The sequence below is a fragment of the Scyliorhinus torazame genome, chromosome 9, assembly GCF_047496885.1.
Source record: "Scyliorhinus torazame isolate Kashiwa2021f chromosome 9, sScyTor2.1, whole genome shotgun sequence".
Lineage (NCBI taxonomy): Eukaryota > Metazoa > Chordata > Chondrichthyes > Carcharhiniformes > Scyliorhinidae > Scyliorhinus > Scyliorhinus torazame.
The window spans coordinates 263,286,199-263,309,522 of NC_092715.1; the positions used below are offsets into that span (position 1 = coordinate 263,286,199).

At 48.2% G+C, this 23,324-nt stretch overlaps 1 protein-coding gene across 5 annotated transcripts in view; it reads left to right on the forward strand.

Moving 5' to 3' along the window:
- LOC140429869 (coronin-2A-like) overlaps positions 1-23,324 on the forward strand; it is a 221,993-nt gene that overhangs the window by 169,055 nt on the left and 29,614 nt on the right. For 3 of the 5 annotated variants that reach the window (XM_072517366.1, XM_072517367.1, XM_072517369.1), the window contains 2 exons: positions 8,939-9,139; positions 17,379-17,495. In XM_072517366.1, the coding sequence (XP_072373467.1) occupies positions 8,939-9,139; positions 17,379-17,495 (318 nt within the window). Of the gene's footprint in view, positions 1-4,145; positions 4,210-8,938; positions 9,140-17,378; positions 17,496-23,324 lie in introns of all 5 variants that reach the window. The other 2 variants (XM_072517368.1, XM_072517370.1) reach the window with 1 other exon arrangement.

A 23,324-nucleotide genomic window follows, 5' to 3' on the forward strand; every position in this document is an offset into this window, starting at 1 on the left:
CACTCATTCTTCTTGCATCCTATTGCACCCTGCACCAGACATCGAGTCGGCATTAGGTGTGAAATCACACTGAGTCCTTCGAGCTTTAAAACAAATCTCAAAGTGTCAAAAATATATGTCTTTTGTCTATCGAATTAATTATCAATAGTTGGTTTGTTTTGAGTAGATGAGATGCAGCAGACAGGTGGAAGGTGTTATAAACTGTGAGAGTTGGTAAAATGTAATGTGATAATTAAACTTTTAATGTGTTTGAATTACAAATTACATCTCGGGGTCAGGAGGAAAAATATTAAATTGATCATTTATGTGGAGTCTGTGTGGAGTTTGCACTTTCTCCCTGTGTCGGCGTGGGTTTCCTCCGGGCGCTCCGGTTTCCTCCCACAGTGCAATGAAACGAAAATGGAATGAAAATCGCTTATTGTCACAAGTAGGCTTCAAATGAAGTTACTGTGAAAAGCCCCTAGTCGCCACATTCCGGCGCCTGTTCGGGGGAGGCTGGTACAGGAATTGAACCACGCTGCTGGCCTGCCTTGGTCTGCTTTTAAAGTCAGCGATTTAGCCCTGTGCTAAACCAGCCCCTTGAAAAATTATAATAATCGCTTATTGTCACAAGTAGGCTTCAATGAAGTTACTGTGAAACGCCCCTAGTCGCCACATTCCGCACCTGTTCGGGCGACCGGTACGGGAATTGAACCCGCGCATTGTTCTACGTTACTAGCCAGCTGTTTAGCCCACTGTGCTAAACCAAGCCCCTGGGCAGGTTAGGTGGATTGCCGTGATAAATTGCCCCTTAGTGTCCAAAAGGATAGGTGGGGTTACTGGGTTAGGGTGGAGGCGTGGGCTTAAGTAGGGTGCGCTTTCCAAGGGCCGGAGCAGCCTCGATGGGCTGAATGGCTCCTTCTGTATTGTAGATTCTATGATTCTAATTTCATTATCAGAGCCATCTTTGTTTGATGCGTTTAGTGCAATTTTGTGACCGAATTGCTGTTGGGTATTCTCCAAGTCAGGCTGCTGATGTAGAGTGACATGCAAACCACTCTGCCCGATTTCTAACCCAATGTAATTGAATGCTCCAGAGCCTCACTTCCAATCTTGAACTTGGTTCTAAGTCTGTTAATAAATTTGTTACTACCACTCCACAAAAGCAAAATCCTCCCACATGCATCATGAAGCTGCCTGAAAGCTTCCCTCTGTGGTGCCAGTGAAGCATTGCAGGGCTTGCTTTCAACTGAACACAGCACAACTTTAACAAAACCGACCTCACTGAGACACACCAAACTCTGCAAGCGTCATTCAACCCGGATCCACGTCTATGTAACTCCCAGAGCACCCTGTCTGTGTTTGGCATCTCTTTCAGAGGACAAAGAAAAATTCATCCTTGAAGCTGGTGTTCCGCTCAGAAAGCAGCCTTAATATCTGTCGACATGCATTCCCAAGCCTTTCTGGCTAACAGAACCAAGAAGATCTTCAAAATAACCTTTCCTGCCGTTGGTGAATCTACCCGTACATCTTGGCCACCCAAGTTTCCTTCAAAACTTCGTGATCCACCAGATTGGCTTTGGCCTTAAGTTGCATCAGGAACCACCTTTTCCATTCATATCCATCTAGGAGATCGAACCCGTTGTCCCCTATCTGGGACCTCTGTGGACACCCCAAATTCTTTCCAACTTTGCAGTCCTTGCTGTTTTGCATATTTAGTTGCATCTTTCCACTGACTGGTCCTTTCTGGCAAGTATGTCACTTTTAGTGCCAACTTTTAGACCGTTGTCCTTTGGGACAAATAGCCTTGTCCAGTTCAACAGCATTATTGTGCCTTTCTTCAGCCACCTGTCAAGATCAGGCCCTCATAATTCTGTAACACGTGTATGAGAAGTACCTGGGGGGGGCGATTCTCTGAGCCCCGCGCCCGGCCAGAGAATCGGCGCAACAGCGCCCCGACGCCGGGGCGATTCTCCGAGGTGAGGAGAATCGGCGCCATTTGCGCCGGCGCATTTGGCGCGGCGCCGGCCGCGGGCCGCTGGAATCGGCGGGGCGGCCGATTCTCCAGCCTGGATGGGCCGAGCGGCCGTGCCGATACGACAGAGTGCTGCCGGCACCGTTCACCCCTGGTCGCTGCCGGCAGGAACTCGATCCCCCCCCCCCCCCTCCCCGGGCCTACTTTCTGGCGCGCCCGACCCCTGCACACCGACGCCATCTTGAGTCGGGGCCGGCGCGCGGAAGACGTCCCCCACGCATGCGCTGCATAAGGAGGCTGGAGTGGCGTGAACCGCTCCAGCGCCAGAATCCGTCGGACCCGGGCCCGGTTCGCGCCGTCGTGAAATGCGACGGCGTTCACGACAGTGCGAACACTTGGGTCCAGTATTGGAGAATCGCCCCCCCCCCCCTGGTCCCTCAGTACATTCAATAACTCCCTTTTGAATCCACAAACTTGTAATCTGGCTCCACTAATCTTGACGAGAGTGCCCCAACAGTCTGGTTTCCATACTGCAAAATGATTGTTTTACCACCTGTACCTACAACCTTTCCTGGACCTTTACACTTGTTAAATCCATCTCATTCATTGTATGCCATGTCTCCCTCTATGAAAATAGTTTCCAATGGCCGAACATTGTGCCTCAAAACTCCCTGAATTCTTTCTGAGATTGCTGCTTTAAGGAATGTGCTTCTACCAGTGCGCTGTGTATTCAAGTGCTCAGAAAAGGTAGAGCTAATCGTAGCCCCCTCCCAAGCTGGAGGATGATCATTCATGACTGAAGGAATTTGGAGATTTCTACCAATTACCAACTGATATGGACTGTAGACCCCAACCATCTGGAGTGAATTCTTTGCATGGACAGCCCATGCTAAAGCCGAAGTTAATTTACAATTTGACCTATCTACCAAAATCATGTTTCAACTATCACCATGATTTCTCTCACATGCCCCGTTACTGAATGGGCTTCCTGCATAACTATTATGTTCGTATTCTCACATATCCTGAATATCATTGTTTTTTTTAAATATAAAATTTTGTGTACCCAATTAATTTTTTCTAATTAAGGGGCAATTTAGCGTGGCCAATCCACCTAGACTGCACATCTGTGTGTTGTGGGGGCGAAACCCACGCAAACACGGGGAGAATGTGCAAACTCCACACGGACAGTGACCCAGAGCTGGGATCGAACCTGGGACCTTGGCGCCGTGAGGCAGCAGTGCTAACCATTGCGCCACCGTGCTGCCCCCTGAATATCATTGTTAACAAATACCCCCCATTATCGGTGAGGAACTTCGCTGGTGGCCCCGGTCTGGTCCCTATCTATTTTTCCATTATCTGTTCCACAATTGTTTTCTTTACTGCACATAATCGTTGATTGACTAAACCTTGTTGCCAAACCTACAAAGTATAAAATAAAAATGTTCTTTTCTTTATTCCACACCTGAAATCCATAGCCACAACTCCATTAAAATCACTCGCTAAAGGCTATGGGTTGCGATGGAGCTCTTCTATATTTCTTGCATATATCACATCTATCGCTCATCTCTTCTCGAAGTTTGGTATATTCTTCACCTGTTATACCCGCATTCCTGAGTAAAACCTTTAACCTTTGGATAAGGCGGTTGGGCAAATTGCCGATGCAACTTTGATCAACTTTGTTTTCTAACCTCCTGTTCTCGATGCTAACAATACTTCCTTAATTTCTTTGCAAGAAAAATTAGGGTTCATTAACGGGAGACAATAGTGTCCAGACTGTGTAAATTGTAAGTCCACTGTTTTTCCAAATACGATGGCCTTGTCATTTTTCATGTCAAGGTTCACATGTGCTTTCTCTATCGACGGTCGGCTGAATAGTAAAGGTATTTCTTCTGTCAAACTCAGGACTTTAGCCCAGAACATCAATTTAAATACCAGTACTGATATTTAGATGGGATTTTTGCAGCCCAGTACACAATCTGCCAAATTATTCCATTGTACAATCTTCAATGGAGGTATCCTCTGACCTTCTAAATCTGCCAAAATCTATCCTGGTCTAATAAGCACTTAATAAGTTGTCCTTTTGGTTAATTTTATCCATGAAAGTCAATAATGTATCCAAATCTTCATCAGCGTCCAACTGATTTGAATAAAGTTCCGGGAATTCCTTGCATTTTATTTTGCTTTCCTACAGGAGCAAAAGTGCTGAGGCCAGTCTTATTTTCTTCTTGGGCAAGGACGTAACCGGTGTTCAAAAGGTAACGTCATTCTTCCATTGGTCATAGGGTGGATGCTCATCAAACAATGGTGGATAGTCAGATGCCGACACTGCACTGGGATTCAGGCATTTGTTTTCCAAGTTTATCTCTCTCTCACACGCACTCTCTCGCTCTCTCTCACACGCACTCTCTCTCACACACACACACACGGGCTTTCTCTCTCTTTTTTTCTCTCTCTCTCACTCCCTCTCACACTCTTTCTCTCACACTCTCTCTCGCACTTTCTCTCTCGCACTTTCTCTCTCGCACTTCTTTCTCTCTCGCACTTTCTTTCTCTCTCGCACTTTCTTTCTCTCTCGCACTTTCTTTCTCTCTCGCACTTTCTTTCTCTCTCGCACTTTCTTTCTCTCTCGCACTTTCTTTCTCTCTCGCACTTTCTTTCTCTCTCGCACTTTCTTTCTCTCTCGCACTTTCTCTCTCTCTCACACTCTCTCTCTCTCTCACACTCTCACTCTGTCTCTCACACTCACACTCTGTCGCGCGCGAGCGCTCTCTCGCTGTCGTGTGCATGCTCTCTCTCTCTCTCCGTTGCATACGCGCTCTCTCTCTCTCTGTCGCCTGCGCGTGCTCTCTCAATCTGTCAATCCAGTTCTTCTCGATTTTGATTTTTCTAGTCGCATCAACTCGACTACACTCGGGACAAGACCAGTTTTCTAGAATGAGCTTAAACCCGGTGCAGTAATCCGAATAAGTACTTTAAAAAAATAAATTTAGAGTACCCAATTCATTTTTTCCAATTAAGGGGCAATTTAGCGTGGCCAATCCACCTACCCTGCACATCTTTGGGTTGTGGGGGCGAAACCCACACAAACACGGGGAGAATGTGCAAACTCACACGGACAGTGACCCGGGACCGGGATCGAACCTGGGACCTCGGCGCCGTGAGGCAGCAGTGCTAACCACTGCACCACTGTGCTGTCCCCAACCCAAATAAATACTTGAGGGACTACTTGTTTCTGTTGGTGGATGGATCTGGGGTGCTGGGTATGTGTGGATGTAGGAACATCACATTGAGTTTGACATTGTGCTCTTCATCATTTTACCGCTGAAGCACTCTGCTGCTAATGGAATACTCTCAATGTGTACTCACTATCTTTCCATTCTTCACCCATTTCAACATCAGTTATCTATTCCAATGTGGAGGAGGAGAGTTATCCTCAGTGGCAGGACCTCAAAGAGCAAATAAAGCAGATTATCTAGCCGCTAGCACATTGCTGTTTGTAGGATTTTGCTCTGTGCAAATTGGCTACTGTGGTTTCTACAACAGAGACGACACTTCACAAAAAAATACTTCCTTGGCTGTAAACACTTTGCGGGGTCCTGAGGTTGCAATAGTTGCTATATAAATGCAAGTTCTTTTTTTTTTTATTCCTACTTTCTCGTTCCCTCTTTCTTGATCCCTCTTTGCCTCTCTGAATCTTTCTCTCTCTTTCTTTCTCTTTCTCTCAGACTCTCTCCTTTTCTCTCTGGCTCTCCCTCTCTGTTTCCTGTTCGTTCTCTCACTCACTCACTACTCACTCTCTCTCTCTCCCTCTCACTCTCACACTCTCTCACTCTCTCTCACTCTCTCTCCCTGTCTCCCTCTGTTCCTCTCTCTCTCTCTCTCTCACTCTCTCTCCCTGTCTCCCTCTGTTCCTCTCTCTTTCTCTCTCTCTCTCTCTCACTCTCCTTCTCCCTCTGTCTCTCACTCTCACTCACTCTCTCTGTCTCCCTCTGTTCCTCTCACTCTCTCTCTCCCCCTCTCCCTCACCCTCTCCTCTCCCTCTCACTCTCACACTCTCACTCTCACTTTCTCCCTGTCTCCCTCTGTTCCTCTCACTCTCTCCCCTCACTCTCACTCACTCTCTCTCTCTCCCTGTCTCCTCTGTTCCTCTCTCTCCCTGCCAGTGTTTCAATTTTGCTCTCTTTCTCAACACATATCTCTTCCCTGCCTCCTAGATGAAATTTTTTGTTGTTGATTTTAACTCTTTAAAAAGCCAGTATTTCCCGTGAAGCGCTTGGCAAACGCTCTCACCCGTAAGCAGTGGAATGATGCCAGACTCCTCAAACTGCAGCATTGTGTAGCCGTGTGCGATAAGACCAGCACAAGGCTCCCCACTGTTCTTCCTTCCCGAACAATAAGAGATTTGCCAAGTGGCTTCGTCATGAGGCCAAGCCCTTTTTTCACAAAGAATGCATTTTTTTTGTGCTAAATTCTATTGCATCATTTCAAATCGGGGCAACGAAGGGTCTGTGGCCAGCGGGTGGCCTGTGATTTGGGTCAAATCCATTTCGTACGGAAAGACAAGTTTATTTAATTTTTTTGCAGATGGAGCTAACAATAGCTTGCATTTATATAGCGCCGTTAACCGTAGTGAGAAATCTCTCGGACGGGTCACGAACCAATCATCAAGCCAAATTTGACACAACTGCATAAGGGGATATTTGACAGAAAACCAAAAGCTTGGTGAAATAGGTGGATTTGGAGCAGATTCGTAACGGGGGCGGGGGGGGGGGGGGGGGGAGGCAGAGAGGTTGAGGGAGGGTATTCCAGAGTTGAGGGCCCAGTCTGCCAGCTGTGGGCAAGACCAGGGATGGCGGAGAGATGAAAATGGGGTCTGTGATGGAGGCCAGGATTGGAAGAGAGCAGTGATCTCGGAAGGGCTGGGTGAGGCTTTCGAGACGGAAAGGGATTTGAAAACACTTTTTTATAGAGCAGCACTGCCTGTGAGGCTGGAGGGCGACCCCTTGACAAAGATGGCGTGTTGCCCCTGTCATGGGCAGTTGGGGGGGGGGGGGGTGCAATGGAGAGTTGAAACCCTTTTTGAGAAGGGGTACATTCAAACCACTGGTAACACTTAACCAGGCCTTGCAGAAGGGAACATCGGACAAATGTTTATATATTACCTTTCACTGTGTTGTCCCCAAAATGTTAGATGGCTACTTTGTTTGAAGTGCAGCCACTGTCGCAGTGTGGAAAACCCACCGGCCCATCTCTGCGCATAGGAAGATCCCACACAGGGCAATGTGACAATGACCTTGGTTCTGGCGTCACATCTGGTCGACAGTAACCCCCGGCAGTGCGGCGCTCCCTCGGGATTTTCTGCTCGCCTCTCCGGATTGGGGCTTGAAGGTACAATCGTCGATTTCGGAGATGAAGGTGACACCCACTGCTAACACCTTAAAAAAAAATAATTAATCATGGTGCCTGATATAGACAGACCAGAAAGCATTGCTCTCTGATTATTTTGTCCTCGGTGCTACGCAGACTGAATGCAATTGGGTGATTAGTATAATAATTCACCCAGAATGAGGTGAGCCACATAGAGATCACAATTAGCGAAATCCTCAGAGTACTATCATCTCCCAAAACCTAGATTGACTCCCAAGTGCAGTGCTGAGGGAGTGCTGCATTGTCACAGGCACCATCTTTCTAATGAGACACCAAACTCAGGGCCCCCTCGGGCACTGTTTTGAGCCAGAACAGGGCGAGATCCCCCCCTAGTGTCCCGACCCAACATTTACCACGCGGCCAACATCACTAACAACAGACTATCTAGTCGTTATCCTGTTGCAGGTTGTGGGAGCTTGCTGTGCACAAATTGGCTGCTGCGATTTGTACATTATAACAGTGACCACACTTCAGAAATACTTCATCGACTGTGGAGCTTTGGGGAGCCCCGAGGTAGTGAAAGGTCAAACCCTTTAAAGCTTTTATGTGACTTGATGTTGATTTGATTACTTTCTGTTTTACATTTTCCTATATCTCAGAGCTGTGCAGAGATGACACTATTTTCTATGTATATAACAAGTACTTTAAAATGTCTGCTCCATGCTTCAGCTCTGTCTCCCAGTTTTTTCCACCGCGTTGTTTGTTTTCCTTGGAGTCTGCACCCAGGCTTAACTAATCAACCGCAATGAACATCAATTGTAAACAGACCGGCACAATCAAACACAACAACTGAAGCATTGAGCGCTACAATCGCCTCTCATTCTTCTGAACTCCAATGTACTCTATCGTATTGTTAGACAATCCCCCCCCCCCCCAATCCCAGGAATTAGTCTGTTGAACCTTTTCTCACAAGACTTTGAGATGATTGCGTTTCCCGTCACAGCAGTGACCACACCTCATTGGCTTTGCGATGTGCTGAGGAATGTGAAAGGTGCTATATGAATGCAATAATGAACAATTGCAGTAAGACTTCAGTCTCAACTTTTTTTCAAATGCTGTTGGTGTCACTTGGACGGCGAACAATTTGCGCACAGGAAAACTAAAAAAAAAAAGAATTAAATGAACGATCACACAATCTGTTTTGGGAACATTAGTAGAGGGAGGAATGTTGGCTAGGAGACACCTTGAGAACGGCTCGCCATGGAATCCTGTATGGCTACCAGATTGGTTTAGCGTCTCACTAATGGATGCTACCTTCTGACAGTACATGGCTCCCTCAGTGAACTGTTGGCCCAAATCCGTAGCAGGACTTCAATTCTCGATGGTTGACGTTGGGTGTAGTGACAGAACCACAGATCTGTAATCCAGTGTGACTTTGGAATGCGCTACCTAACAGGCCCCCTGTCCTGCTTACCCCTTATCTGGCTCGCTCTCTTATTTAATCTGATAATATTCCCATGAAGCGCCCTGGGACACTCTCACTTGCAGGTTCTATAAAAACCTAAGCTGCCACAGTGATTCTGCTTTTGTGACATGAGTTTACTTTTTTACTCCCAGATGTCATGGCGGCCTCTGTATCGTAGCTCAAAGTTCCGTCACGTGTATGGCAAGCCGGCCACGAAGGAGAATTGCTACGACGGTGTCCCCATCACCAAGAGCGTTCAAGACAACTATTTCTGTTCTGTCAATCCAAAGTTCATCGCCGTTGTGACTGAGTGTGCAGGAGGCGGAGGATTCTACATCATTCCTATTGGCCAGGTATATATTTTTAAATATCCATTTAGAGTGCCCAATTATTTTTTTTCCAATTAAGGGGCAATTAAGCGTGGCCAATCCACCGATCCCTGCACATCTTTTTTTGGGTTGTGGAGGTGAGACCCACGCAGACTCGAGGAGAATGTGCAAACACCACACGGACAGTGACCCGGGGCCGGGATCCAACCCGGGTCCTCGGCGCCGTGAGGCAGCAGTGCTAAGCACTGTGCCACCGTGCCGCCCTATTGAACTTCGACCTTGTGACCTGAAAATGAAAAGCATGTTTATGGTTGATTAATGCTTGGGTCAGCACCGCTCTTTCTCTCACTTGTCATAGTGCCTCTCCACTTTTTTTCCAAGTGATTCCTTTTCTACATTAGGTTAACTCTCTATTCGCAAAAATAAATGAGGTCAGTGGTCCACGAAGTCCAGGTGAAGACACCACCTTCTGCCTTTCTACAATTTATTTTGTTATATTGAGGTTGATTCTACAGAGAAACAGGCCATTCAGCCCAACTAGTTCATGCTAGTCCGCATGAGCTCCCGCCTACTACTCTTCTCTCACCCTGTCAACAGATTATTCCTGCCTTCTATTCATTTCTTCCTCACACGATTACCAACTTCCCCTTAAATGAATCTATACTATTCGCATCAAGTACTCGCGTGGTAGCAACTTCCACATTCTCAGCACTCTCTGGGTGTAGCACCATCGATCGCACACGAGGCGAGACGTAGAGAACATCAATCGAGGCTTTATTGAGCAGACTTGTTCCCCAGCAGCTCAGTCACAGAATGCAGCTGCGGGGAGTAAACCGGGTTCTTATACCCCGCCTATCTGGGTGGAGCCCAGTAGGCGGCAGATCCAATCGGGACCCAGCATCTGCCCTCCAATAGCTCCTCGGCATTCATGGTGTACCGTATTACCCCTAATACATACCACCACACTGGGTAAACTAGTTTCTACTGAATTTTCTATTAGATTTTTAAAGTTTTTTTTTATGTATAGTCGGGGAAGTGGTTATTCTTTTTACAGTAAGAAGTCTTACAACACCAGGTTAAAGTCCAACGGGTTTGTTTCGATGTCACTAGCTTTCCGTGCGCTGCTCCTTGAAATAGTTATATTGAAGACATTTTTTTACATATACAAAAATACAAAAGCCAAACCTCGGCAACAGGTAACAAAACTAACACTGCACCCAAACCGCCTTCACCCCAAGCCCGCCTCATTTTTACTTCCCCTCCTACCACCTACCAAATAAAACAGAGCCCCATTATTCTACCCCCCCCCCCCCCCCCCCCCTCGCTGATGCCTCCATTCACTTTCAAGAAGACAATAAACGGGTTTCCCCCTCCGGGTGAACCCCTCCTCCACGTCACAAATAGCGTACAACGTTTTTCCAGGTTCAAATATTCTGCCAGCTCACTCACCCGAGGCCTCCCGAACTTGACAAAATCCGTCTCCAGGTTATCAGGGAGGCAAAGGCCAAGACATCGGCCTCTCTACCCAACTGACATCCCGGATCTTCCGACACTCCAATTATTGCCACCTCCGGACTTGGACACACCCCTACACCCAGAAGTTTGGACATTACATCTGAAGAGGCCTTCCAAAACTCTCTCAAGCTCGGACATGCCCAAAACACATGCATATGATTCACCGGCTCCCCCACATACAGCCCACACCTATCCTCCACCCCGAAAAGAACCGGCTCACCCTCGAGACCGTCTATGCACCACTCTAAAATGGATGAGGCTTAACCTTGCACACAATGAGGAAGCTTTAATCTCCGCAGGGCTTCCGTCCACATCCCGCCCACAACTCTGCCCCCAACTCTCCCTCCCAATTGCGTCTAACCTCCTCCAAAACGGTGCCCACAGAAACATGCATTCCAGTCCGAAGTGTTGCCTACACTGGTTCCAAACTCTCAGCGCTGATACCACCGCAGGGCTCCTGAGGGTGGACCCTCCCCAAGATGTCCGCCACCATACCTCCTCACACCGACATTCCCACGTCTGCATCCCCCCCCCCAATCCCATAACCAAACAAAACACCAACCTATCCCCCTCTCCCACCTCCTGCCAATCCCCCCCCCCCACTTCACTCCCATTAACCAGCCAATATGCTCGCATAGTGGCTCCGCCTTCACCCAAAACCCAAACATAAAAGAAAGCACATTCACCCTCTCCGCTCCCATCCCCCAATCCACCCACCCTGTGAACCCGTTTATCATCTCCACAGTTCAGAGTGCTCCCAGTCCACTGTCTCTCATAAACTCACTCGCCTCCTCCTCGTCCTCCGGGGTATCAAAATAAAACTCCTGATTCTGATGCGTGACCCACAGACGGGCAGGATACAGCACAGCAAACTTCACCCCCTCCTTGTAAAGGGCAGTCTTGATCCAGGTTATAACCAGCCCCCCCCCGTTTGGCCAACTCCACACCCAGGCCCTGGTCTATTCTCATCACGCTCCCCTCCCAGATGCACTTCTTTGTTTGCCTCACCCATTTAATCATTTTCTCCTCTTCGAGAAAATGATGCAGCCTCACCACCATTGCCCTCGGTGCCCCCCCCCCCCCCCCCCCCTCCTCCTTTGGCCTCCTTCTCAGCGCCCTGTGCGCTCGATCCACCTCGAGGGGACGGTCAAAGACCCCCTCCCCCAACAGCTCATCCAGCATATTTAGCGGCCTGCGATCTCCTCGGGTGTCCCCACGGTCCGGAGATTCTGGCCTCCTGGAACGGTTTTCGAGGTCCTCCACCTTCTCCCTCAACCTCTTGTGACTATCCGGCGCCAGCACCATCTCCGCCGCCAGCGAGGCCAGGCGGTCCTCGTCTCCCCCATCCACTCCTCCACCCTCTGGAGTGCCAGGCCCTGCGCCTCCAGCCTCTGCTCCTCTCCCTCAATAGTCACCCTAATCGGCTCTACCACGTTAGCCAGGTCCTCTCAGGCCTCCTTCCTCTGCGGCTGTAGGTTGTTCAAAAAGGTCACAAGCTGCTCTGTACACCAGTGGACAGGCAGCGACACCCCAGCACTTTCTGCCACCTTTTCCTGTGTCAAACCTCGAACATGCTCACGGCCAAGCTATTGCCTCTTACATGTTACAATCCTCGTCCAATAAGCCATAAACCCGCCCCACCGGAGGAGTTTTGCAATCCATCAGTGCTTGGGCACCATTCACCAGCAAAACACCCCTCAATCAGGTGGGGAGGACCAGAGAATTCCTCCTCGAGTGGGAGCCACCGCTCACTCCCTGGCTGCCACCAGAAGTGCCAGGAAAGCAATTATAGTTCCATGTCATGGTTAACGATCCATTCAACGGTTTCACAGAAACGTAGAGAATAGAAGCCGAAGGAGGCCATTCGGCCCTTCGAGCCTGCTCCGCCATTCATTGTGATCATAGCTGACCATCAAGTTCAATACCCTGATCCCGCCTTTTCCCCATATCCCTCGATCCCTTTAGCCCCAAGAGCTGTATCGAATTCCTTCTTGAAATTACACAATGCTTTGGCCTCAACTACTTTCTGTGGTAGCGAATTCCACAGGCTCACCGCTCTCTGGGTGGAGAAATTTCTCCTCACCTCAGTCCTAAAAGGTTTATCCCTTATCCTCAAACTATGACCCCCAGTTCTGGACTCCCCACCATCGGGAACGTTCTTTCTGAATCTACCCTGTCTAATCCTGTTAGAATTTTGTTAAGTTCCTGTGATATCCCCTCTCGCTCTTCTAAACTCTAATGAATATAATCCTAACTGACCTAATCTCTCCTCACATGACAGTCCCGCCATCCCAGGAATCAGCCTGGTGAACCTTCGCTGCTCTCCCTCCACAGCAAGAACATCCTTCCTCAGATAAGGAGACCAAAACTGCTCACAATACTCCAGGTGTGACCTCACCAAGGCCCGATACAATTGCAGTAAAACATCTCTATTCCTATACTCCAATCCTCTCGCTATGAAGGCCAACATACCATTTGCCTCCTTTACTGCCTGCTATACCTGTGCACTTACTTTCAGCGGGTGATGCACAAGGACACCAAGGTTCACTGAGTATCCGCCTCTCTCAATTTACAGCTGGTGCAGTGTGAGTGGTTGTGATGCCACCAGGAGTGGATCTCTCGGGGCAGGGGTTTAGCATGCGGGCAATGGTCTACCTTGGATGGCCGCGGACGCAATTTGAACTGTCCCGATTATTCCACTTGTGGAGCAAATGGTTCCATCTTCCCCGGCCCCCTGTCCTCAAGAGGTTATGGTTTGTTTTTTGATTTTCTGTGGAAGTTTGAAACCTGGGACCTCGCCACTCGGGCAGTTGCTCGGGTACAGTTGGTGATGCTCGCAGTCAACCCGGAGGTGAGCCATTGAGAGGTGGGGCTGTCAGTGGTTTGGAGGGTGTGGAGGACGCCCCGTTCGTGACTGTGAGACTTCAGACGAATGTGTATTTTTTTTTTGAGGACATGTGAGTGAGCTTCGTTAGCTGTCAGTCGATGATGTTCTTTGAGGAGGATGTTTTCCCTGAGGACATCAGGGGTTTCAGTGCGTGCAAGTATAGGAAGCCCCTCAAGCTGCGTTGGGCAGCACGGTAGCACAAGTGGATAGCACTGTGGCTTCACAGCGCCAGGGTCCCAGGTTCGATTCCCCGCTGGGTCACTGTCTGTGTGGAGTCTGCACGTTCTCCCCGTGTGTGCGTGGGTTTCCTCCGGGTGCTCCGGTTTCCTCCCACAGTCCAAAGACGTGCAGGTTAGGTGGATTGGCCATGCTAAATTGCCCTTAGTGACCAAAATGGTTAGGAGGGGTTATTGGGATACGGTGATAGGGTGGAAGTGAGGGCTTAAGTGGGTCGGTGCAGACTCGATGGGCCGAATGGCCTCCTTCTACACTGTATGTTCTATGGTCTCAACAAGATTATTAGTGACTGTTGCACATCTAGACTGTCTTGTAGCAGAGTGCGTAACATCCCTGCCTCAGAGCCAGGAGCTGAAGGCGCGAGTCTACACCAGAACACGATAGTCAAGGAAGGTGCGTTCATAACGCGACCAAAAACATTGAGTATTACTCTTCAAACCATTGCAACACACACCAATGCCAGATGCTTACATAGAACATAGAACATAGAACAATACAGCGCAGTACAGGCCCTTCGGCCCACGATGTTGCACCGAAACAAAAGCCATCTAACCTACACTATACCATTATCATCCATATGTTTATCCAATAAACTTTTAAATGCCCTTAATGTTGGCGAGTTCACTACTGTAGCAGGTAGGGCATTCCACGGCCTCACTACTCTTTGCGTAAAAGCTTAAAGCGGGGAAATTCCTGGTCAGCCATGTGATAGAAAAAAAGTTGGACCCTCTACCCTCACTCCAAGTTCCAGACTGCAACATACATGTTGCCACAGCAACGTGGACTCACTGATGAACTGTAACACATCACCACCATCCTCTATTTCCAGCCTTTAGGTTGGTCTCCTCAAACAAGCAGAAGCGACTCCTCCATATCTACCCTATAAAAGCATTTTCATTATTTTAGAGATATGGACCAGGTCAGCCCTCTGATTTCACTTTTCTGGTTTCTAATTCCTTTCGAGTTGTGGCTTTTACACCATTAATAACCAGCATGACTGCAACTAGTGCCGTCCATCAACCTGGATATGCCCCACTTGGCCTGGAGCTAAAGGGGTGAGTTTAAATTTTGACCGGCAGTCATATATTTTGTGACGGTTGAGGGGAGTGCATTTGGCCTTTGAGAGTAGTGTGACTTGGACTTGAAGCCAACGTTCCGAATGCTCCGAACTTCAGAGGGAAAATAAATCGGGCGAACAACCATTTGTCCGCATAGGATCGAAGATTTTCTTTCTGCACCAAAATTTGGACAATCATCTCTTGTGAGATTTAATTGGCAAAACCAGAAACAACACAGGAGTGGGTGAGGTGAGGTGGGGTGAATGGCAGAGGTGCCCTTAATGGGAGCTAGTTGAGAGGGAGAAAGGAACAGGAAGGAAATGGTGATAGGATGAACACACACACCACAGACATGATGGGCTGATTGGCCTCCTTCTGTTCTGTAACCATTCACTACTTATATTGGGGTGTCTTATAAGTCTTATGAGGGCAGCACGGTAGCATAGTGGTTAGCATTATGGCTTCACAGCACCAGGGTCCCAGGTTCGATTCCTGGCTTGGGTCACTGTCTGTGCGGAGTCTGCATGTTCTCCCCGTGTGTGCGTGGGTTTCCTCCGGGTGCTCCGGTTTCCTCCCACAGTCCGAAGATGTGCCGGTTAGGTGGATTGGCCACGTTAAATTGTCCCTTGGGTTAGATGGGGTTGGTGGGTTATGGGGATAGGGTGGAGGTGTGGGATTAGGTTGGGTGCTCTTTCCAAGAGCCGGCGCAGACCCGATGGGCCAAATGGCCTCCTTCCGCACTCTAAATTCTATGATAAGTCTTGATGATTTTTTTCCTCTTTGATTTATCGTCGTAAGGACACTTTTCCTCTTTTATATTCCAGTACTAAGATGTCAAAGCATTCGTTTCATGATTTACTTGGCTACACTCGGTTTGAAAAGCCATTACCCTGCCAGGTTTGAAATAAAGGACTTAATATCTATGTTTAAAACAAGGAAATGAGCTGAGCAAATGCTGGAACCAACACACTGGAAGTAATATTGAGGCAATGGAGATTATTATTTAGTTTGAATTAAAGTCTTTGCTTTCACTCCACATTCAGTTTTCTATTGATGTTTTCTTTCTGATGGTTTGACATCGGTCGTGTCTTTTACCGGGGACTAAATCGGTAGATTGTCTGTCGATAGTTAATTGCTGCATTCTGGGTGCCCACAGCAAACTGCTACTGATGGTAATTTCCACAGAGATAGACGCTGGGGGCCCCCAGAGCGGAGTGAACCAGGGGGCAGATCCGGACAACTTATTAAATTCCGATAGAAAAGCAGAACACGGCTGGAAAGCTGAAATAAAAACAGAAAATGCTGTCCATAAACGGAGGGCCAGGCAGCGTCTGCGTGGAGAGACGATGGGGGAAATGGGTTTGGGGGCGGTGGGGGTTACCTTTAAAGGCTCCCCTTCCGCCAATGGGCCCAGGGGGCTTTCAAAGGAGGTTTACCCCCCCCCCCCCCCCCCCCACCATGCCCAGGATCAGCCCACTGACCTAAACCACAAAGATCTGCAGAAGTCTTTTGGACTTTCATTTGGTGAAAACGCCGTCTCTGGAGGTTAGAGCTGATGATGAGGGAATTCTAGTACAATAAGAAAGAGAAGAGATGACAGGAGCTTCCCTCAATATCGAGGCAGCATTCGACTGAGTCTGAGCAAAGTCCGAGTCAGTAAGGGCCAAAGATAAAAACTTCCAGTGGCTTTGGGGTAACACTCCTGTTTGAGTCGGGCTGGTACTGTGTTCACGTCTCACTGCAGGAACATGAGCACTAGGCGTTAACTGAGAGTCCCTGTGCAGTATTGAGGGAGTTCCACACTGTCATGACAGCAGTGGCTCACTTCCAAACTAACTCATTGGTTATAAGGCACTTTGGGACGTCTAATGGTTGTGAAAGTCCTATGTAAACACAAGTCTCCCCTTCCACGGAAGTTTTGGGGTTTATACTTTATTTTTCCTTTGCTAACGTCCCAATATAGCTCATGAGCCTGATGTCGACATCAGAAATGGAAGCAAGGTGGTGCAGTGGTTAGCACTGCTGCCTCACGGCGCCGAGGTCCCGGGTTCGATCCCGGCTCTGGGTCACTGTCCGTGTGGAGTTTGCACATTCTCCCCGTGTCTGCGTGGGTTTCGCCCCCACAACCCCAAAGATGTGCAGGCTAGGTGGATTGGCCACGCTAAATTGGCCCTTAATTGGAAAAAATTAATTGGGTACCCTAAATTTATAAAAACAGCAACAAAAAAATGGAAGCAGGTTGCTTAATTACCCTGTACTTCTGGCATCAACAAGAAGTGAACCGTAGAATCTGGATAAGAGACAAACTCTCATTGACCCCCCATATTGAATTATGTTTGTTTTAATAGAAGCATTTTAGCTTGTCATTACTGGAGGGTGTGGGCAAGTCACTATATGTAATAGAACTGCTGGCTGCTCTGAAACGTCCCTTAATGTCTCGTAAGCAATTTATTTCTGCCTTTGTGTCCATGGTTCCTGGTCCTGGTTCACCGTAACCCGGTTTGGGTGATCATTTGCAGGTCTTTGAGCGTCAAATATTTTAACACGCATATTGTTCTGTTAATAGACGGGGAAAATAGACCCACATCAGCCAAAGGTGTGCGGGCACAGAGGAAATGTGTTGGACATCAAATGGAGTCCATTTGACGACTACATCATTGCTTCCAGCTCTGAAGATAGCACGGTAAGCTACCAGTTTCTGAAACCTCCATCCATTTCTGCCTGCCAGTGAAGGTTGATCAAGACAATCGGCAGTTCTTGGTTTGTTTAGTTGGGCTTCCAGAAGGTTGTTTCACAAAGTTCCACATGAAAGCCTTGTTAAAGTGATATCCACATTTAGTTTTTTTTTTTAATCTTCATTTTTATTTATTTATTTAGTTTTAAAATTTAGAGCACCCAATTATTTTTTCCTAATTAAGGGGCAATTTAGCGTGGCCAATAAACCTAACCTGCACATCTTTGGGTCGTGGGGGATGAGACCCACGCAGACACGGGGAGAATATGCAAACTCCACACGGACAGTGTCCCGGGGCCGGGATCGATCCCGGGTCCTTGCCGCCGCAGGCAGCAGTGCTAACCACTGCTCCGTGCCGCCCCTGATATCCACGTTTAGAATGTGAGGCATTACATGCATTGCAAAAGGTGCAGAGAAAAACAACAAGAAGTATGAAGAGGATTGAGGAATGCCTGGAGCAATTGAAACTTTACAGACTCTAATAATAATAACCTTGATTGTCACAAGTAGGCTTCCATTAACTGCACTGAAGTTACTGTGACAATCCCATAGTCGCCACATTCCGGCCCCTGTTCGGGTACACAGAGAAAAATTCAGAATGTCCAAATCACCTAACAAGCAGGTCTTTCGGGACTTGTGGGAGGAAACCGGAGCACCCGGAGGAAACCCACGCAGACACGGGGAGAACGTGCAGACTCCACACAAACAGTGACCCAAGCCGGGAATCGAACCTGGGACCATGGTACTGTGAAGCAACAGTGCTAACCACTGTGCTGCCGTGCCGCCCGCTAAAGGAGATGTTGAGGGGCAATGTTATTACAATAATGTTGCCCATTTCCACAATTGCCCAATCCATTTGTTAAAACCCTCATCCATGCTTTTGTTACCTCTGGACCGGACTATTCCAATGCTCCTCTGTTTAAGACCCCTTGTAAACTTCAACTCATCTGAAGGTCCACTGCCTGTCTCCATACACGCATCAAGTCCCATTCAGCCATCACCTGTCTGCGCATTGATCTATATTGGCAATTCCTTGATTTTAATATTTTTAACCTTGTTTTTAAACTCCTTTTATGGCCTCGTCCCTCTTCTGCTCTGTAACCTGCTCCATCCAGCCTTACAACCTTGGAAAATTACATCGACAAATTTGATGGGGTTTTTGAGGTTTAAGTAGGAGGGTAGAGAACGGGGAAACAGTGGAATGTATTTCTATTTCTTACAAACAGCGGATAAGGTGCCACTCAAGAGGCTTTCACACAGAAGTAGGGCTCACAGAATTGGAGATCTTGGTCAGTACTTAGTGCTTTCCCCCGTGGTGAGTTTGGTGACAGGTGGCATTTAATTGGGCAGAAGAGTGGCAGGTGGGTACCCTGGCACCCTTCCACCTCCACCTGATATAAGTTTGTGGAGGGTAGGCCAGAGGCTGGCATCCCACCTCACTGCCAGTTGAGGCCATAAGGGGCAAAAGGCCCAATTAAGACCCTTTTCCTGGTATTAGCCCAACAGTGGGTGGGCCTGTCTCCATGCAGAGAGTACAAAAGCCTGCGTGCGTTCCAATGGGGTCCTTTGTTCAACAACACATATTGCCTGGTCCAAGGAACCAGCATCGGGAAGGGGCCTTTCCGCTAAGAGCCATTGCACCTGATTTGCTCCTAATCCTGGTAGATGTTTCCCGGCAACAGCCATCTCTTCCCCAGTGACACTGCTGTGCAAAAAGGTTGCCAGCCTCTGATTGGCCAGCACTTCTTGGCAGGCGGGAGTTCACAAGGTCCCGATCCTGTAGAAGGCCCACCAGGGGCCTATTAATTGCCTGATTGATCCGCAGGAGGCAGTGTGGGTCTCTTGCCCTCTCCATTCAGTGGCTATGACTTCCACTGCCTTCATAACATTACCCCCAGTGTTTTAGCACACATTGAAGATTTGGTAACCGACAGAAAACAGAGTAGAAATAACCGCCATTTTCAGATTGCTAGCCCGTAGTTAGGGCAGTCAAGGGTCAGTGTTTGGGCCTCCGATATTTACAATTGACGACTTAAACTTTGCTGACATATTGGAAGGAAAGCTGTGTGAAGGACACAAAAAGGCTGTGAGGGGATATGGACAGCTGAAGTGACGAAGGAAGAATGTGACAGATGAGAAATAATGTGGAGTATTGCAAAGTTATCCACTTTGTCGTAAAAATGGAAAAGCACAACACATTTTAAAAGTCGAAGGAATGGGGAATGTTGGTATTCAGCGGGAGCTGGGTGTCCTTGTACACAAAACTGACATAAAGGGACAGCGAGTGAATTGGGCTCAGCACCAAGTTCTCCATCCTGGTCAGCATGGATAGCGGGGCGGACTCGTAACGGAGAATCCCAGCCATCGAGTAGACTAGGCCTACATCCCCTGGAGTTTAGAAGAATTGGAGATAATTGAATTGAAGCATAAGTGATGGGAGAGATCTGGGAGGATGTTTCCACTGGCTGGGGAGTGTGGGACTAGGGGTGCAGTCTCAGAATAAGGGGTCAGCCATGAAAGACCGAGATGAAAGACCGAGACTGGAGCTGGAGTTGGATGAACTTCAGATCATTCGGGAGGCAGAGGGGGTCATAGATAGCACCTTCAGGGAATTGGTTACACCAAAGATTGGAGATAGATGGGTAACTGTAAGAGGGACTGGGAAGAAGCAGTCAGTGCAGGGATCCCTTGCGGTCGTTCCCCTGAGTAACAAGTATACCGCTTTGGATGCTTGTGGGGGGGGGGGACTTACCAGGGGTAAGCCATGGGGTACGGGCCTCTGGCACGGAGTCTGTCCCTGTTGCTCAGAAGGGAAGGGGGAGAGGAGCAGAGCATTAGTAATTGGGGACTCGATAGTCAGGGGCACAGATAGGAGATTTTGTGGGAGCGAGAGAGACTCACGTTTGGTATGTTGCCTCCCAGGTGCAAGGGTACGTGATGTCTCGGATCGTGTTTTCCGGGTCCTTAAGGGGGAGGCGGAGCAGCCCCAAGTCGTGGTCCACATTGGCACTAACGACATAGGTAGGAAAGGGGACAAGGATGTCAGGCAGGCTTTCAGGGAGCTAGAATGGAAGCTCAGAACTAGAACAAACAGAGTTGTTATCTCTGGATTGTTGCCCGTGCCACGTGTTAATGAGAATAGGAATAGGGAGAGAGAGCAATTAAACACGTGGCTACAGGGATGGTGCAGGCGGGAGGGATTCAGATTTCTGGATAACTGGGGCTCTTTCTGGGGAAGGTGGGACCTCTACAGACAGGATGGTCTACATCTGAACCTGAGGGGCACAAATATCCTGGGGGGGAGATTTGCTAGTGCTCTTTGGGGGGGGTTTTAAACTAATGCAGCAGGGGCATGGGAACCTGGATTGTAGTTTTAAGGTACGAGAGATTGAGAGTATAGAGGTCAGGAGCACAGATTTGACTTCGCAGGAGGGGGCCAGTGTTCAGGTAGGTGGTTTGAAGTGTGTCTACTTCAATGCCAGGAGTATACAAAATAAGGTAGGGGAACTGGCAGCATGGGTTGGTACCTGGGACTTCGATGTTGTGGCCATTTCGGAGACATGGATAGAGCAGGGACAGGAATGGTTGTTGCAGGTTCTGGGGTTTAGGTGTTTTAGTAAGCTCAGAGAAGGAGGCAAAAGAGGGGGAGGTGTGGCGCTGCTAGTCAAAAACAGTATTACGGTGGCGGAGAGGATGCTAGATGGGGACTCTTCTTCCGAGGTAGTATGGGCTGAGGTTAGAAACAGGAAAGGAGAGGTCACCCTGTTGGGAGTTTTCTATAGGCCTCCAAATAGTTCTAGGGATGTAGAGGAAAGGATGGCGAAGATGATTCTGGATAAGAGCGAAAGTAACAGGGTAGTTATTATGGGAGACTTTAACTTTCCAAATATTGACTGGAAAAGATATAGTTCGAGTACATTAGATGGGTCGTTTTTTGTACAGTGTGTGCAGGAGGGTTTCCTGACACAATATGTTGACAGGCCAACAAGAGGAGAGGCCACATTGGATTTGGTTTTGGGTAATGAACCAGGCCAGGTGTTAGATTTGGAGGTAGGTGAGCACTTTGGGGTCAGTGACCACAATTCGGTGATGTTTATGTTAGTGATGGAAAGGGATAAGTATACCCCGCAGGGCAAGAGTTATAGCTGGGGGAAGGGCAATTATGATACCATTAGACATGACTTGGGGGGGATAGGTTGGAGAAGTAGGCTGCAAGTGTTGGGCACACTGGATATGTGGAGCTTGTTCAAGGAACAGCTACTGCGTGTTCTTGATAAGTATGTACCGGTCAGGCAGGGAGGAAGGCGTAGAGTGAGGGAACCGTGGTTTACCAAAGAAGTGGAATCTCTTGTTAAGAGGAAGAAGGAGGCCTATGTGAAGATGAGGTGTGAAGTTTCAGTTGGGGCGCTTGATAGTTACAAGGTAGCGAGGAAGGATCTAAAGAGAGAGCTAAGACGAGCAAGGAGGGGACATGAGAAGTATTTGGCAGGTAGGATCAAGGAAAACCCAAAAGCTTTCTATAGGTATGTCAGGAATAAGCGAATGACTAGGGAAAGAGTAGGACCAGTCAAGGACAGGGATGGGAAGTTGTGTGTGGAGTCTGAAGAGATAGGCGAGATACTAAATGAATATTTTTCGTCAGTATTCACTCAGGAAAAAGATAATGTTGTGGAGGAGAATGCTGAGACCCAGGCTATTAGAATAGATGGCATAGAGGTACGTAGGGAAGAGGTGTTGGCAATTCTGGACAGGCTGAAAATAGATAAGTCCCCGGGGCCTGATGGGATTTATCCTAGGATTCTCTGGGAAGCCAGGGAAGAGATTGCTGAGCCTTTGGCTTTGATTTTTATGTCATCATTGACTGCAGGAATAGTGCCAGAGGACTGGAGGATAGCAAATGTGGTTCCTTTGTTCAAGAAGGGGAGTAGAGACAACCCCGGCAACTATAGACCGGTGAGCCTCACGTCTGTTGTGGGTAAAGTCTTGGAGGGGATTATAAGAGACAAGATTTATAATCATCTAGATAGTAATAATATGATCAGGGATAGTCAGCATGGCTTTGTGAAGGGTAGGTCATGCCTCACAAACCTTATCGAGTTCTTTGAGAAGGTGACTGAACAGGTAGACGAGGGTAGAGCAGTTGATGTGGTGTATATGGATTTCAGTAAAGCGTTTGATAAGGTTCCCCACGGTAGGCTATTGCAGAAAATACGGAGGCTGGGGATTGAGGGTGATTTAGAGATGTGGATCAGAAATTGGCTAGCTGAAAGAAGACAGAGTGGTGGTTGATGGGAAATGTTCAGAATGGAGTTCAGTTACAAGTGGCGTACCACAAGGATCTGTTCTGGGGCCGTTGCTGTTTGTCATTTTTATAAATGACCTAGAGGAAGGCGCAGAAGGGTCGGTGAGTAAATTTGCAGACGACATTAAAGTCGATGGTGTTGTCGACAGTGCAGAAGGATGTTGCAGGTTACAGAGGGACATAGATAAGCTGCAGAGCTGGGCTGAGAGGTGGCAAATGGAGTTTAATGTAGAGAAGTGTGAGGTGATTCACTTTGGAAGGAATAACAGGAATGCGGAATATTTGGCTAATGGTAAAGTTCTTGGAAGTGTGGATGAACAGAGGGATCTCGGTGTCCATGTACATAGATCCCTGAAAGTTGCCACCCAGGTTGATAGGGTTGTGAAGAAGGCCTATGGAGTGTTGGCCTTTATTGGTAGAGGGATTGAGCTCCGGAGTCAGGAGGTCATGTTGCAGCTGTACCAAACTCTGGTACC